Source organism: Tiliqua scincoides, chromosome 2, assembly GCF_035046505.1.
Source record: "Tiliqua scincoides isolate rTilSci1 chromosome 2, rTilSci1.hap2, whole genome shotgun sequence".
Lineage (NCBI taxonomy): Eukaryota > Metazoa > Chordata > Lepidosauria > Squamata > Scincidae > Tiliqua > Tiliqua scincoides.
The window spans coordinates 266,808,253-266,824,255 of NC_089822.1; the positions used below are offsets into that span (position 1 = coordinate 266,808,253).

A 16,003-nucleotide genomic window follows, 5' to 3' on the forward strand; every position below is an offset into this window, starting at 1 on the left:
GATAATTATTTTCCATCAATTCACTACATTTATCTGTTAAAGTGATACCCAGATATTTAACCTTGTTTGTAATATTAATACCAAATTCCTGTATTTGCTGTTTTTCTTGTTTTCTCATGTTTTTCACTAATATTTTTGTTTTATCATAATTTATCTTCAGTCCTGCCATTTCTCCATATTCTGTCAAATTTTCCTCTAAAATAAAAGTAAGATCATCCGCATATGCCTTAATCTTAAATTCTTCACTTTGGACCTTCACTCCAACAATTCTTTCATCTCTTCTTACTATATTATTCAATATTTCCAAAGTTAAAATAAACAATAATGATAAAGGACATCCTTGTCTTGTTCCCTGTTGAATTTCTATCTTTCTTGTTATATCACCATTTATCTTTATTCTTGCAGTCTGTTTTGTATATATCTTCTCTATTACCTTTATAAACGTTGGTCCAAAATTCATCTGGTGCATTTGTTGTATCATGAAGTTCCAATTTACTCTATCAAGGGCATCTACAAAAATTAATCCTAATTTTTTCTCTGAATGTGCTTCAAAATATTGTATTATATTAATAATAACTCTCACACTATCTTTTAAATGTTGTTTTGGTAAAAAGTCCGTTTGATCTTGATGTATTATTTTCAATAGAACTCTCTTTAATCTTCCGGCCAATATTGATGCAAAAACCTTATAGTCTGCATTCAAAAGAGAGATTGGCCTATAATTTCTAATTTCTTTCTTTTCTGTGCCTTGTTTATGTATTAACGTAATTAAAGCTTCTTTCCATGAGTCTGGTATATTTCCCATTTCCCAGATATCGTTAACCAAATTCTTGAACGGTAATTGTATCGTCTCTTCAAATATCTTATAATATTCCGTCGGAATTGCATCTGGTCCAGGGGATTTCTGATTTTTCTGTCTTTTGATTGCTTCTGATAATTCTTGCATGGAAATTTTCTGATCTAAAATTTGTTTCTGTTCTGATGTCAATTTTAGCGTATTTTTTAATAAATAATCCATTTGCAAATCCGGATCTACATTATATTTCTTGTATAATTGCTGATAAAAATTTTCTATTATAAGTTTAACTTCTGAAGATTTATGTTTCTCAATTCCATTTTCATCTGTCAAACTATTTATAAAGTTCTTCTGTCATTCTTTTTTCAGTCTATGTGCCAGCCATCTTCCGGGTTTATTTGCATTTTCAAAATAATTCTGTTTAATTAATTTTAGTTTTCTCTCAATTTCTTCTGTTTGTATAATTCTGATCTCATGTTGAAGTTTCTGTATTTTTGCAGTTAATTCTTCTCTAGATGGATTCTCTTGGAACTCCTGCTCTTCTTCTTCAATTTTAAGGTTAGCTCTTTAATAAGTTGATTATCCTTCCTTTTTTTTCTTGCTGAAAATTTCATCATAATTCCTCTAAAATACGCTTTACTTGTATCCTAAATAATTTGTGGTTTCATTTCTGGGTGATTATTTATTTTAAATAACCAACTCATTTCCTCTTTAGCTAAATTCACAAAATCCTTATCTTTCATATCAGTAATGTTCAGTCTCCAGAGCCCTTTCCTCCGAAATCTATTGAATTTTAAACTTATTGGACTATGATCCGCGAAGGTGTTTGGTAGTATTTCTGGTTTGAATATATCTGTTGTTGCTGTAATCCAACACGTATCTATTCTTGACCATACTTTATGTCGTGTTGAAAAATAAGTATATTGTCTTTTTCCTGGGTTCTGGACTCTCCATGTGTTAATCAAGTTAAATTCTTCTGCCAATTGTAAGAAAGATTTAGGTAGGTTACCTCCTTTCTTTTTCCTCTTAGCTGATCTATCTAAATTTATGTCAATCATTGAATTAAAATCACCTAGCAGAATCAGGTCAAATTCATTCAGGAGAGCCAATTTTCTATGTAATTTTTTAAAGAATTTTTCACGTGAGTCATTAGGAGCATATATATTTACCACTAATAATTTCTTTTCCACGTATGTAATTTCTACTATCAATATTCTGGCATCTTCATCTGTATAAATCAATTTTGGACTCAACCAACGTTTAACATATAAAGCTAAGCCTTTTTTCTTCCTTTTTTTTTCTGCCGTATAAAAAAGTTCGCCTAATTTTTTGTTTTGTAGAAATTTCCAATCTTTTTTCAATATATGTGTTTCTTGAATTGCTATCAAGTCTTTATTCTCTTTTTCTAACTAATGGAAAATCCTCTTTCTCTTTTGTGGTGAGTTTAACCCATTAAGATTTATGGATAACATATCAAGTTGAGTATCTGATGTCATCATTCTATATTTTTCTTTTTTCTTTTCACTTCTCTTCTTGGTTGACATCTTTGTTTAGTTTTAATAGTTTAGTAGGGAGGGGAGGAGCTACAGGGAGGGGAGGAGCTACAGCCCGGGCTTTCAGGAGCTCCTTCGGTTCTTCTGTTTTGGGTACTCCCCCAAGGATTTGGAGGGGCTTTTCTGGCTAGGAGAAGCCAGGAAAGTGCTTGAGACTTGAGGCTAGCTAACTCTTGGGGAAAGCAACCCCTGGAATCGGGCAAAACCTGTCTTTACAGCAAGAAACGAAGGAACTCTGCCATTTCTGGCAGAGACAGCCTGGATTCCTCCCCTCCCCTCCCCCTATCGCTTGGACTGCAGCACTAAAGGAAAGAAAAAATGCTTGAGGCTGTTTCTCTAATCTTCCATCAAAGAGTGAGTAAACTTCCAGCTTGATATCTTAGAAGAGGGAGCTGATTAGAAGGCAAAAGTTGCTTAAAGACTGAGGGGATTCTTTTTTGACGGAGAGAGAAGTGAAGAGGTCTTTGGCTCGGCGTTCCCTCAGAAACCCACTTCAAAGATGGCGTGATTTACAATTAGACTAAAAACAAGACTAATTAAGATAACAATAACTTCGGGGGGGGGAAAGAGTGACTTGCTGAGATATCCCAGCTGTCTCCTTATACTACAAGGAAGAATAATCTACAGACTGTAAGGGACATTTCAAACGCCTGATAAGGATATTATGGAGTAGAGAGACATCTAGTGGAGAAAAATCATAACTTTGATATTAGTTCCCAGAGATGTTGCCAACATAAAACTAAGAATAGAAACTGGCCAGATTAAAATTGATGCCAGGATATGGATTGCAACTCTCATGTACTGGCTAAGAATGCTTTATCTTCCCACTGGTCTTGTACCATTGATTCTGCAAGATACTTTAAAGTCGAAATGGGCCCAGTTAATTGAGCAAAAACTTGCTTCGTTGGGGCTCTCTAGATCGATTTTGTTAATCATGGGAATGGAAAAGGCAAAGAAAATTATTAAGCAGCGCATTGAGGATAATGAGAGACAATATGACTTAAGTAGTGCCCCAGAATTTTTTCTTAGCGAAGATAGATTATATAAGGTTGCAATAGCATCTTATTTTGTCCAGCTGGAACAGCCTAGACATAGGAGGGCATTTACTTTGGCCCGGCTTAATGTACTACCCTCAGCTGTGCAGGAGGGACGGTATAAAAGGATCCCCTGGGCAGAGCATCTTTGCCCATGTGGAATGGAACAGATAGAAACAACTGAACATGTTCTGTTGCGGTGTATTTATTACAAGAAGATACGTGAAGAACTTATTTCCCCTTTGATTAGCCGACTTTTCGGATGCACAGAGCAACAATATATGTATGTATTATTATCTGATTCCAATCCGATGTTTACATATAGTGTCGCTAAATTTTGTACCGCTGCAATGAGTATTAGGAAATGGATTTTAAATATGGATGAACCTCTGTAGTTAGAGTATAGTCTGCTAGATAGAATGGAATTGTTTCTGGGGAGATGGCTGGAAGTTGCTGCTGGGTATTTTAGAACTGTTTTAAACATAATGATAATTTGTTTTATTGTTTTAAACCTAATCATAATATATTGCATATCTTTGTATATTTATATATATATATATGCTTATATATTTTGACATTCTATATGTGGTTGGTCTTATGACCGTAATAAAGATTTACTACTACTAACTTTGATATTGTATTTTTTTTTTGTCTCCTTTAAGAAGATTCTGGAAGAAAGCAAGCTGAAAAGACTTTATATCTGTGTTGGTGATGAATAAGTGTTAATTCTGAGAGATTAATATGGCAAGCATTATTGAGATTTTGATTTATTGAATTGATATAGTAGTTATATCTATAAGATTGACAAGGACATCTGCAAGAGGGATCTGAAGGCCTTAGGGATGGACCTCAACAAGTGGGAAACCCTGGCCTCTGAGCGGTCCGCTTGGAGGCAGGCTGTGCAGCTTGGCCTTTCCCAGTTTGAAGAGAGACTTTGCTAGCAGTCTGAGGCTAAGAGGCAAAGAAGGAAGGCCCATAGCCAGGGAGACAGACCAGGGACAGACTGCACTTGCTCCTGGTGTGAAAGGGATTGTCACTCCCGGATTGGCCTTTTCAGCCACACTAGACGCTGTTCCAGAACCACCTTTCAGAGCACGATACCATAGTCTTTCAAGACTGAAGGTTGCCAATACAAATATTATTCTGTATGGATATATTGTCTTGGATTCCCTGCTCATTTCTTTTGTCTTAATATACAATGGAATATTCAAGGAAATAGTCTATAAAAGCTCAGAAAGCTTCTCCAAATACCGGCTCTTCAATTCAAACAATGCTAACTCTTGAGAAAAGTACAGAAAGAAAGAAAGATGACCAAGCAGGAATTATTGATTTTCTCAGAGAGTTCCGGGAAGAGTCAAAACAAATGCAAACCCAGATTTCAAATTTAGATAAAAACTTGACTGAGAAACTAGATCAGTTATCAATTAAACTGAAAGAAATGGATGAGATGGCGAAGGAGACATGCAAAAAGGTCAGTAGAAATCAGAAAGAGATTAACAGGATGAAAGAACAAGCAAAAAGAGACCAGGCAAAGATTGAACAGCTCACCCAATGTGTGGAAGTTGTAGATCACAGAAATCTAGCGCTTGAAAGAAATGTCATGCTGTTGAGGCTTGAACAGGCGAGGTATATGCTACGCATTCAGAATTATCCAGAAGAAAAACAAGAAGATATTAGATCAATGATGATTCATTGGTTGGGAGAACAAACTGAGTTTGAGACAGAACTTCTAGAAGGTGGATTGCATGCAGTGTATAGACTCAGATCTCCATACACAAGAGCCCACAATTTCCCAAGAGAAATAATGTTGAAGTTCACACAGAAAAGGGTGAGAGATATGGTCCAGCAAGCATTGACGGAGAAAACATTAACAGCTGGGGGAAACCCTGTGAGAATTTTAAGGAAAACGCCATGGAGCATAAGACAAAAGAGACTCCAATATAGGACTCTCACATCATTTTTGAGAAGAGAGAATGTGAGATATAGATGGTTACTCCCAGAAGACTTAGTCTTTACATATCAACTGAAAAGATATAATATAACTTCAATAATGAAAATGAGAAACTTCTTGGAGACTTTGCAGAGATCAAGAGGAACAAGAACCACCAAAAGATGTAAGTAAAGATAACCATGATCGAGGAAAAAATAAAGCGACTCTAGAGGACAGAACATCCTTAGAGAAAGAATCAGAAGTAGGATTGGATCAAAGCTTAGAAGATGAAGAAGAGGAAGAGGAGCAGGATGATGATTTTGAAAAGAAAGAAACTATTAAAACGAGCCTCCTTTTAAAGGACCAGAGCATGTAATACTTAGGGTAAGAGCCGGGTGATGCAATCTTGCAGCATGGTTTCCTCTTCCTATAAAATTTGGTGGAGTTGCTGTTGTCTGGCCCAGGCTGTATCTGGCTGAGCTAACTCTGAGGTGGGCTGTGATGAGCCATGTGCCTTTGACTGGCAGGGAGAGAATCTTGCTGGCCTGGCATCAAGCCAGCCAGTCTGGCAGAAGTGGAAGTGGTGGGGAGAACATAAGCACTGGGAGGGATGGATGGACAGTGGAGCAAAGGGGGAATGAGTGGATATCTGAAGAGGGTGACTGGAGCATGGGGGTGAGGCAGCAAGTGTGGGGCTGCTGGCAGGCTCTTAAGGCCCCCGTGCCAGGGTGAGCAAGAGAGTGCCCCTCTCCCAGATTCCGAGCATGGCCACACAAATCTTTCAGGAGAGGAAGAAGAGGATACAAGAGGGTTGGACATGTCCATGGAGAACATATCTAGTCCCGATATCTGTGCAGAGTTCTGGCAGTGGGCCTTCAAAATCCCGATGGAGGGGAGAAGGGCTGAGACAAGCACATTGCCTGATCTCCTGGTGTGTTTTGGCTGATTGGACCAAAAGGTGGAAAATATATTATTTTTATAAGGATATCAGAAGCATGTTTCTAAATCTACATTCAAATGTCCCTTTATGGAAACCCTACAGTGTGGTTATGAGGGGCACTAGTGTGGCTGGGATCCTCACCTTTTTCCTTTCCTTACTCACATTGGAACCCCTCCCCTCCCCCTTCACATCTCTGCAGAACCTGCTTCTGGGGAAACCAGCAAGAACGAAGCTGCGAGGCTTGAAAGGAGGAAACAATGTTCCAGATGGAAAACTGGCTGGAGATCAATCAGCAAGGAGTGAAGGAGGAGGAGCTAGCTAGGGGTATAAAGCTAGGACCTGCCACCGCGTGAGCCTCTCTGCAGGAGCACCCGTGGCCTTTGGGACCCCAAGTGCCTCTGGGAACTAAGTGCCAGGTAAGGCACCGTGAGTTTAGCATCTGGGTGAATTCAGCAGCAGGGCGAAGAGGCCAGGGCCCCAGAAACTACCCTTCTCTTCCCTTGAGAAGAGGGCTTCTAAGCAGTGTAGAGCTTTTTAAGTATCCCTTAATAAAAACAGTAAAAAAAGCTATGCAGTCAGACAGCCAACACCAGGGTGGGGGCTATCCAGTGTTCTGCATCAAGTGTCACATGAATGATTATATGTGTCTGTGGCATAAGTGATGGGTGTGCCCTCGGTGCAAGGAGCTCCAGGGTCTCAGGGAACGCGTCCGCTCCCTTGAAGCCTTGGTGGGCGACCTGGAGAAGCAGAGGCAGGCAGAGAAGCACCGTGGGGAGACTTCCGAGGACAATCAGGATTCGTCCCAACCTCAGCTGTGCAGCTCCTCAGCTGCCTGGGTGGGAAGTCTCAGGGCTGGAGGACATCATCCTGGAGAGGAGGGAAACAACCCCCTAGGGGGGACCCCTTCTCCAGGGGACGGGCCCGTATCTGAATGCACTCAGGATACTCCTCGGCGGGAGGGGGGTCGGGGGCTTCTTGTAGTGGGGGATTCGATTATTAGAAACATAGAGAGGTGGGTTTGCGACAGATGTGAGGACAGCATGGTGACTTGCCTGCCTGGTGCAAAGGTTGCGGACACCACTTCTCGTCTACACAGGCTGGTAGACAGTGCTGGGAAGGAGATAGCGGTTGTGGTGCATGTCAGCACCAACGTCATGGGCAATTGTAGCAGGAAGCTCCTGAAGGTCAAATTTAGGCTTTTAGGTAGGAAGCTGAAAGCCAGGACCTCCCAGGTAGCATTCTCTGAAGTGCTACATGTTCCACATGCAGGGCCAGCTAGGCAGGCGGAGATCAGTTGTCACAATGCGTATATGAGACGGTGGTGTAGGGAGGAGAAGTTTAGATTCGTTAGGCACTGGGGAACATTTTGGGACAAGTGGGGCCTATACAAGAGGGATGGGCTTCACTTGAACCAGAATGGAACTAGACTGCTGGCACGTAACATTAAAAAGGTGGCAGAGCAGCTTTTAAACTGATCCCTGGGGGAAGGCCGACAGGAGCCGAGTGGCATCCGGTTCAGGACTACTCATCCCTAGGGGAATTGGAAATGGTAGCATGTTGGGATGTGATAGACAGTTTGGCACAGTGAGAGGATGCGGGGACAAAGGAGCGAATTAGCAGCCCATCCTGGGGCATTCCGTGTACAAATGGTTTTATGCGAATGCCCAAAGTCTCCGAGCAAAGATGGGAGAACTGGAATGTCCAGTGACCAGGGAAAACATTGACATAGTGGGCATAACGGAAACATGGTGGAATGCGGAGAATCAGTTGGATACCGCAATCCTGGGTTATAAACTCTACAGGAGGGACAGGCAGGGGCGTGTTGGAGGTGGGGTGGCCGTTTATGTTAAGGAAAGGATAGAATCCAGCAAAGTAGAGATTGAAGGTGGGTCAGACTCCACCATAGAATCTCTGTGGGTTAGATTACCAGGCCTGTAGAGCGATGTAATACTGGGGGCGTACTGTCGTCCTCCAGACCAGAAATTGGAAGGGGACCTTGAAATTAGGAAACAGATCAGGGAGGTGACAAGGAGGGACAGGGTTGTAATCATGGGGGACTTCAATTATCCGCATATAGACTGGGTCAATTTGTGTTCTGGTCATGTAAAGGAGACCGGATTCCTTGACATGCTAAATGACTGTGCCTTAGAGCAGCTAGTCATGGAGCCCAACCGAGGACAGGTGACTCTGGATTTAATATTGTGCGGTACGCAGGACCTGGTTAGAGATGTAAATGTTACTGAGCCATTGGGGAACAGTGATCATGCTGCGATTCGTTTCGACGTGCATGTCGGGAAGAATACCGGGCAAATCTCTAACAAAAACCCTTGACTTCCGATGGGCGGACTTCCCTCAAATGAGGAGGCTGGTTAGAAGGAGGTTGAAAGGGAGGGTAAAAAGAGTCCAGTCTCTCCAGAGTGCATGGAGGCTGCTTCAAACAACAATAATAAAGGCCCAGCAGAGGTGTATACCGCAAAGAAAGAAGGGTTCCACTAAATCCAGGAGGGTGCCCGCATGGCTAACCAGCCAAGTTAGAGAGGCTGTGAAGAGCAAGGAATCTTCCTTCTGTAAATGAAAGTCTTGCCCTAATGAGGAGAATAAAAAGGAACATAAACTGTGGCAAAAGAAATGTAAGATGATGATATGGGAGGCCAAGCGAGACTATGAGGAACCCATGGCCAGCAACATTAAGGGGAATAATAAAAGCTTCAAATATGTTAGAAGCAGGCAACCCCCCAAAGAGGCGGTTGGCCCTCTGGATGGTGAGGGAGGGAAAGGGGACATAAAAGGAGACTTAGCGATGGCAGAGAAATTGAGTTCTTTGCATCTGTCTTCACGGCAGAAGACCTTGGGCAGATAACGCTGCCCGAAAGGCCCCTCCTGATCGAGGAATTAAGTCAGACAGAGGTTAAAAGAGAAGATGTTTCAGACCTCATTGATAAATTAAAGATCAATAAGTCACCGGGCCCCGATGGCATCCACCCAAGAGTTATTAAGGAATTGAAGAATGAAGTTGTTGATCTCTTGACTATGATATGCAACTTGTCCCTCAAAACGGCCACGGTGCCAGAAGATTGGAGGATAGCAAATGTCATGCCTTTCTTTAAAAAGGGAAAGAGGGGGGAAACTATAGGCCGGTCAGACTAACATCTATACCGGGTAAGATGGTGGAATGCCTTATCAAAGATAGAATCTCAAAACACATAGACAAACAGGCCTTGCTGAGGGAGAATCAGCATGGCTTTTGTAAGGGTAAGTCTTGCCTCACAAACCTTATAGAATTCTTTGGAAAGGTCAACAGGCATGTGGATGTGGGAGAACCCGTGGACATTATATATCTGGACTTTCAGAAGACGTTCGACACGCTCCCTCACCAAAGGCTACTGGAAAAAATCCACAGTCAGGGAATTAGAGAACAGGTCCTCTCATGGACTGAGAACTGGTTGAAGGCCAGGAAGCAGAGAGTGGGTGGCAATGGGCAATTTTCACAATGGAGAGAGGTGAAAAGCGATGCGACCCAAGGATCTGTCCTGGGACTGGTGCTTTCAAGCTCTTCATAAATGACCTGGAGACAGGGGTGAGCAGTGAGGTTGCAAAGTTTGCAGACAACACCAAACTTTTCCAAGTGGTGAAGACCAGAAGTGATTGTGAGGAGCTCCAGAAGGATCTCTCCAGACTGGCAGAATGGGCAGCAAAATGGCAGATGCGCTTCAATGTCAGTAAGTGTAAGGTCATGCACATTGGGCAAAAAATCAAAACTTCACATATAGGCTGATGGGTTCTGAGCTCTGTGAGACAAATCAGGAGAGAGATCGTGGAGTGGTGGTGGACAGGTTGATGAAAGTGTCAACTCAATGTGCGGCGTCAGTGAAGAAGGCCAATTCTATGCTTCAGATCGTTAGAAAAGGTATTGAGAACAAAACAGGTAATATTATAATGCCGTTGTACAAATCAATGGTAAGGCCACACCTGGATTATTGTGTCCAGTTTTGGTCGCCGCATCTCAAAAAAGACATAGTGGAAATGGAAAAGGTGCAAAAGAGGGCAACTAAGATGATTACAGGACTGGGACACCTTCCTTATGAGGAAAGGCTACGGCGTTTGGGCCTCTTCTGCCTAGAAAAGAGGCGCTTGAGGGGGGACATGATTGAGACATACAAAATTATGCAGGGGATGGATAAAGTGGATAGAGAGAAGCTCTTCACACTCTCACATAACACCAGAACCAGGTGACATCCACTAAAATGGAGTGTTGGGAGAGTTAGGACAGATAAAAGAAAATATTTCTTTACTCAGCGTGAGGTTGGTCCGTGGAACTCCTTGCCACAGGATGTGGTGATGGACCCACCAGAAGTGATGTTGTCCCCAAAATGCTCAGCTCACAATACTGGGATGTCCACCAGGCCCAGCTTTCAAAATCAGACTTCTCTGGTGTAGGCCTTTCTCTGCCCTTTGCTCAGGAATGCTGCCAGTTAGCATCAACCATCCTCATACTCAGCGAGAAGCTGGCTAAACAAGATAAGCCAAGTACTCAAAATATGGGCCTCCAGGGAAGGACAGATGGTAACAAACAAATAGACCAAGAGTGTGAGACCCCAAAGTGTGAGTCCGAAAGGACTAGGGTAAAGTGTTGTGGTTGATTACCAAATCTAATGGACATCCTGTGTGTAAATACCCTGCCAATACACGTTGCAATGTGCTTCCTACAGAACATTTCAAACTGCTCAGGGATGCTGATTTTGCTTTCTGTCTGATTACTTGTCAATTTTTCAAGGATGTTTACCCCTCTTTCTTTGTGCCCTTGTGTACCCCTCCTCTCTTCAGAACGCTCTATAAATAGTGTATCATTGTAACCCATTCCTGTTCCATCACCTCCTTGGGGGTGGTCCCATTTGCAAACGTAGTAAAAAGCTTTGTTTTTCAGAAGCCCTCTCAAGTCTCCTGTCCTGTTTGTTTGCCTCTCCCATTCGGGAACAATGTCATGACTGGAAGTGACATCACCATCGAGCAGGACAATTTTTAACAATCCTAGGCTGCAATCTTACCCACACCCAGGAGTAAGTTCCTTGTACTATCATTGTTAATAGAACAGTCATAGCAGCTTGTTAAAAGTACAGGTCTGGAACATTTCCCCAAATGCAGTCACAGACCATGGTAGCCTCAAGTCAAATATATTAAAATCAAAATATTGAAATGAATGGGGACCCATTTGAAATTGGCTTGCGACCCACCTAGTGGGTCCTGACCCACAGTTTGAGAAATATTGGAGAAAGACAAAGGTCTCATTGTTCCTGGCTACTGCTGGTTCCTCTCTATGCATACTTGGCTCATGGCCCCACCAGTTTGTCCCGCTCTGGGAGTGGACTTGCCCGGCTTCCTGGCTACCACTGGTTCCTACTGGGATCATGGCTTCACCAGTTTGTCCTGCTCTGAGCTACCGAGAGTGGACATGCCTGGCTGCCCCATTGGAAGAAAGTGACTGGTTGCCTAGTGGCCCTGACCAGTTTCCATGAAACCAGAGCCTGACCTGTCCCTGCTCCTTGGGACTCTCCTGAGTCTTCAGCAGATGGAAAGGAAGCTCCAGCAGAGAGAATCTCTGGATGCTTTGCCAGCTCACTGGGGGGGGGGGCACAGAAACTGACCCCCAGTGAAACACATACAGGGTCTTACAGGGGAGCAGTAAGACTTACAGGGGAGCAGGCAGAAGCTCCCAGAAGGAGAAACGGGACACATGAGTAGAGGATGACGTGGCAAAGGCTCCGTGGGATCCTCATCCACCCATCAGGGGCAGCTCCCCCACCTTCCAGGGACCAGCCTTGCCTCTGCTCCTCTGGCCTCCACACACTCTTGCTTTCCTTATTAGCCACCCCCTGCCCAAATCAGCTTGAGCCATATAAGACACGGTGCTGTAGAGCATGTGCAGAGTGCAGTTTCCTGAGCATGGATCAAGCTATCTCTGCCCAACGTTGCATATGCGCAAGAGGAACTAACTGTGTGCCAGGGCCTAGCAGAGGAGGTAAAGGGGGTAATTTGTATCTGGGCCCGGAGTCTGAAAGGGGGCCCAGGAGCTAGTGTTACATGAAAATCCCCTTTTTCCTTAGTTGTGATTTTATATCTGGTTACAGGTAAAGCTTCTCACAGGCCAAACTTCCAAAAAAACCTGGTCAAGCTACAAATTCATGGATTACACAACCCCCCCTTCCATGTGGTCCCTGCATTCCTGGTATTGTTTTAACCCACTCACTGTTTATGCAAAAGTGTCTCCTAATCAAATCACTGTTTATGGAAACACATTTAAACTTCTCACACAGGGCAAATTCAGGTAAAGTCACAAGCTCAGGGTGGAAACATCCTCCTCCCTACTCTCAAGAAGTCTGGCATAGCTATGTCTCCTATTGTTTTATTGTTGTAACGTCTAGTCTAGCCTAGACGCCTTTAAAAGGGGATTGGACAAGTTTCTGGAGGAAAAATCCATTACGGGGAACAAGCCATGACGTGTATGTGCAATCTCCCGATTTTAGAAATGGGCTATGTCAGAATGCCAGATGCAAGGGAGGGCACCAGGATGAGGTCTCTTGTTATCTGGTGTGCTCCCTGGGGCAATTGGTGGGCCACTGTGAGATACAGTAAGCTGGACTAGATGGGCCTATGGCCTGATCCAGTGGGGCTGTTCTTATGTTCTTATGTGCAGTGAAGCTTGAATTCACATTGAAGCTCTTTCCATACTCCAAGCATTGAAACGGTTTCTCCCCCCTGTGGGTTCCTTGATGGACAGTCAGCTGTGAGTTCGGAATGAAGCTCTTTCCACACTACAAGCATTTATATGGTTTCTCTCCAGTGTGGCCTCTTTGATGCACAGCGAGGTTCGCCCTCTGAGTGAAGCTCTTTCCACACTCCAAGCATTTAAATGGTTTCTCCCCAGTGTGGTTGCTTTGATGCGCAGTGAGCTTTGCCCTCTGATTGAAGCTCTTTCCACACTCTAAGCATTTATAGGGTTTCTCCCCTGTGTGGGTTCTTTGATGTGCAGTCAAGCTTAAATTTACACTGAACCTCTTTCCACACTGCAAGCATTTATAGGGTTTCTCCCCAGTGTGGGTTCTTTGATGGACAGTGAGGTTTGCTCTCTTACTGAAGCTCTTTCCACACTCCAAGCATTTATATGGTTTCTCCCCAGTGTGGGTTCTTTCATGGACAGTGAGGTTTGCTCTCTTACTGAAGCTCTTTCCACACTCCAAGCATTTATAGGGTTTCTCCCCTGTGTGGGTTCTTTGATGCAAAGTCAGGTATGAGCTGTAACTGAAGCTCTTTCCACACACCAAGCATTTATAGGGTTTCTCCCCTGTGTGGGTTCTTTGATGCTTACCCAGTGATGAGCTGTAACTGAAGCTCTTTCCACACTCCAAGCATTTATAGGGTTTCTCCCCTGTGTGGGTTCCTTGATGTGCAGTCAAGCTTGAATTCACACTGAAGCTCTTTCCACACTCCAAGCATTTATAGGGTTGCTCCCCCCTGTGGGTTCCTTGATGGACAGTCAGCCATGACCTCCGAATGAAACTCTCCCCACACTCAAAGCATTTATATGGTTTCTCTCCAGTGTGGATTCTTTGATGCTCAGTGAGGGTTGATCTCTGCCTGAAGCTCTTTCCACACTCCAAGCATTTATAGGGTTTCTTCCCTGTGTGGATTCTTTGATGTACAGTCAGGACTGATCTCTGCCTGAAGCTCTTTCCACACTCCAAGCATTGAAATGGCTTCTCCCCTGTGTGGGTTCTCTGATGGACAGTGAGGCATCCCCTCTCACTGAAGCTCATTCCACACTCCTGGCATTTATAAGGTTTCTCCCCCGTGTGGGTTCTTCGATGTACAGTCAGGTGCTCCCTCCGACTGAAGCTCTTTTCACACGCCAAGCATTTATAGGGTTTCTTCCCTGTGTGGATTCTTCGATGTACAGTCAGGCCTGCTCTTTGCCTGAAGCTCTTTCCACACTCCAAGCATTGAAATGCTTTCTCCCCCCTGTGGGTTCTTTCATGTTCAGTCAAGCTTGAATTCATACCGAAGCTCTTTCCACACTCGAAGCACTGATATGGTTTGTCCCCTGTGTGGTTTCTTTGATGCAGAGTCAGGCCTGATCTCCAAACAAAACTCTTTCCACACTCCAAGCATTTATAGGGTTTCTTCCCTGTGTGGATTCTTTGATGTACAGTCAGGTTTTGCCTCCGACTGAAACTCTTTCCACACTCCAAGCATTGAAATGGTTTCTCCCCTGTGTGGATTCTTTGATGCAAAGTCAGGTGTGAGCTCTGACTGAAGCTCTTTCCACACTCCAAGCATTTATAGGGTTGCACACCACTGTGGGTTCTTTGATGTGCAGTCAAGTTTGAATTCATACTGAAGCTCTTTCCACACTCCAAGCATTGAAATTGTTTCTCCCCAGTGTGGGTTCTTTGATGGACAGTCAGCTGTGAGCTCTGAATGAAGCTCTTCCCACACTTGAAGCATTGATATGGTTTCTCCCCCGTGTGGGTTCTTTGATGTAAAGTCAGGTGTGTGCTCTTACTGAAGCTCTTTCCACACTCTAAGCATTGATAGGGTTTCTCCCCTGTGTGGGTTCTTTGATGGACAGTCAGCTGTGAGCTCTGAATGAAGCTCTTCCCACACTTGAAGCATTGATATGGTTTCTCCCCCGTGTGGGTTCTTTGATGTACAGTCAGGTTGTGTCTCTGACTGAAGCTCTTTCCACACTCCAAGCATTTATAGGGTTTCTCCCCGGTGTGGATTCTTTGATGCCTAACAAGTGATGAGCTGTCACTGAAGCTCTTTCCACACTCCAAGCATTTAAATGGGTTCTGCTCCCTGTGGATTCTTCGATGTGCTCTAACTTCTGGTGTACTGCTGACCATCTTTGCACGTGGAGGGCATTTTTCCTTTCTCTGTATAGCATTTTTTTGTGGATTGACTGGGATGACACTGGAAGCTCCACCCTGAGAAGTACCAGATTTACTTCTCCATTTCTCTGTCTGCTTTCCTTCCTGCTTCTTTGATCTGCCTTCATGTGCAGCTTTCCTCCCTGTGCGGACCTTCTTATGGGAAGAAACAGAGGTGCTTGGACTGAAGGCATTTCTCCACTCAGAGTGTTTTAAAGATTTTCCCCCTGTGTGGATGTTGCTGTGTTTATCAATGTTGGTTGTGCAACTGATCATTTCTCCCTGCAAAGGACACTTATTCCTTCTCTTCCGTTTGGGATGTTCCTGCTGTTTTGGGATTTCATGGATGTCATGTCCCTGACAAGGAACAGATTCTGTCGTCCAGGCTGGTGCTGTGCTTCCCTTCTGTTTCCCTGACCCATCCTGGACTCTCCAAGTCTCTTGTTCTACACCAACAGCAGCAGCTTCCGGTGACACTCCACGTGACTCCCTGTGAGCCTCACTGTGTTTTTCGTTGCTTCCTGAAACAGAAAGAGAATCTTCAATAGAGCAGTGTTCTTAAATTTGTGAGTCATGTAATGATTTGGGAGGTGGACTTAGACCTGGAAGATCCAGGTTCTGTTACAGTATGTGCCCCATACAGTAAGGCAATTTGGTGGCTGGATAAGGCAGGTCTATCAGACTACTGCTGTGTTTAAGCAAATGTAAGCATACCTGTCAGATAATGGGGCAAGGACCAATCAGGGCAAAGTGCTGAGTCACTGCACAGAACAAGGAGAGATGGGAAAAGCTAATGCAATCCCCACCCAGGATGATGCAATGACAT

The 16,003-nt window shown here is 43.8% G+C and overlaps 1 protein-coding gene across 1 annotated transcript; it reads right to left on the bottom strand.

Moving 5' to 3' along the window:
* Positions 1-12,470: 12,470 nt before the first annotated feature.
* LOC136640357 (zinc finger protein 850-like) lies at positions 12,471-15,689 on the bottom strand. The gene has a single exon (XM_066615421.1). It carries the CDS (start codon positions 15,451-15,453, stop codon positions 13,063-13,065), a length of 2,391 nt encoding a protein of 796 aa, XP_066471518.1. The 5' UTR covers positions 15,454-15,689; the 3' UTR covers positions 12,471-13,062.
* Positions 15,690-16,003: the final 314 nt, after the last annotated feature.

Bases quoted from the DNA above. Each gene is read 5' to 3' on its own strand.
- LOC136640357 (XM_066615421.1), bottom strand. From the start codon at position 15,453: ATGATCAGTTGCACAACCAACATTGATAAACACAGCAACATCCACACA.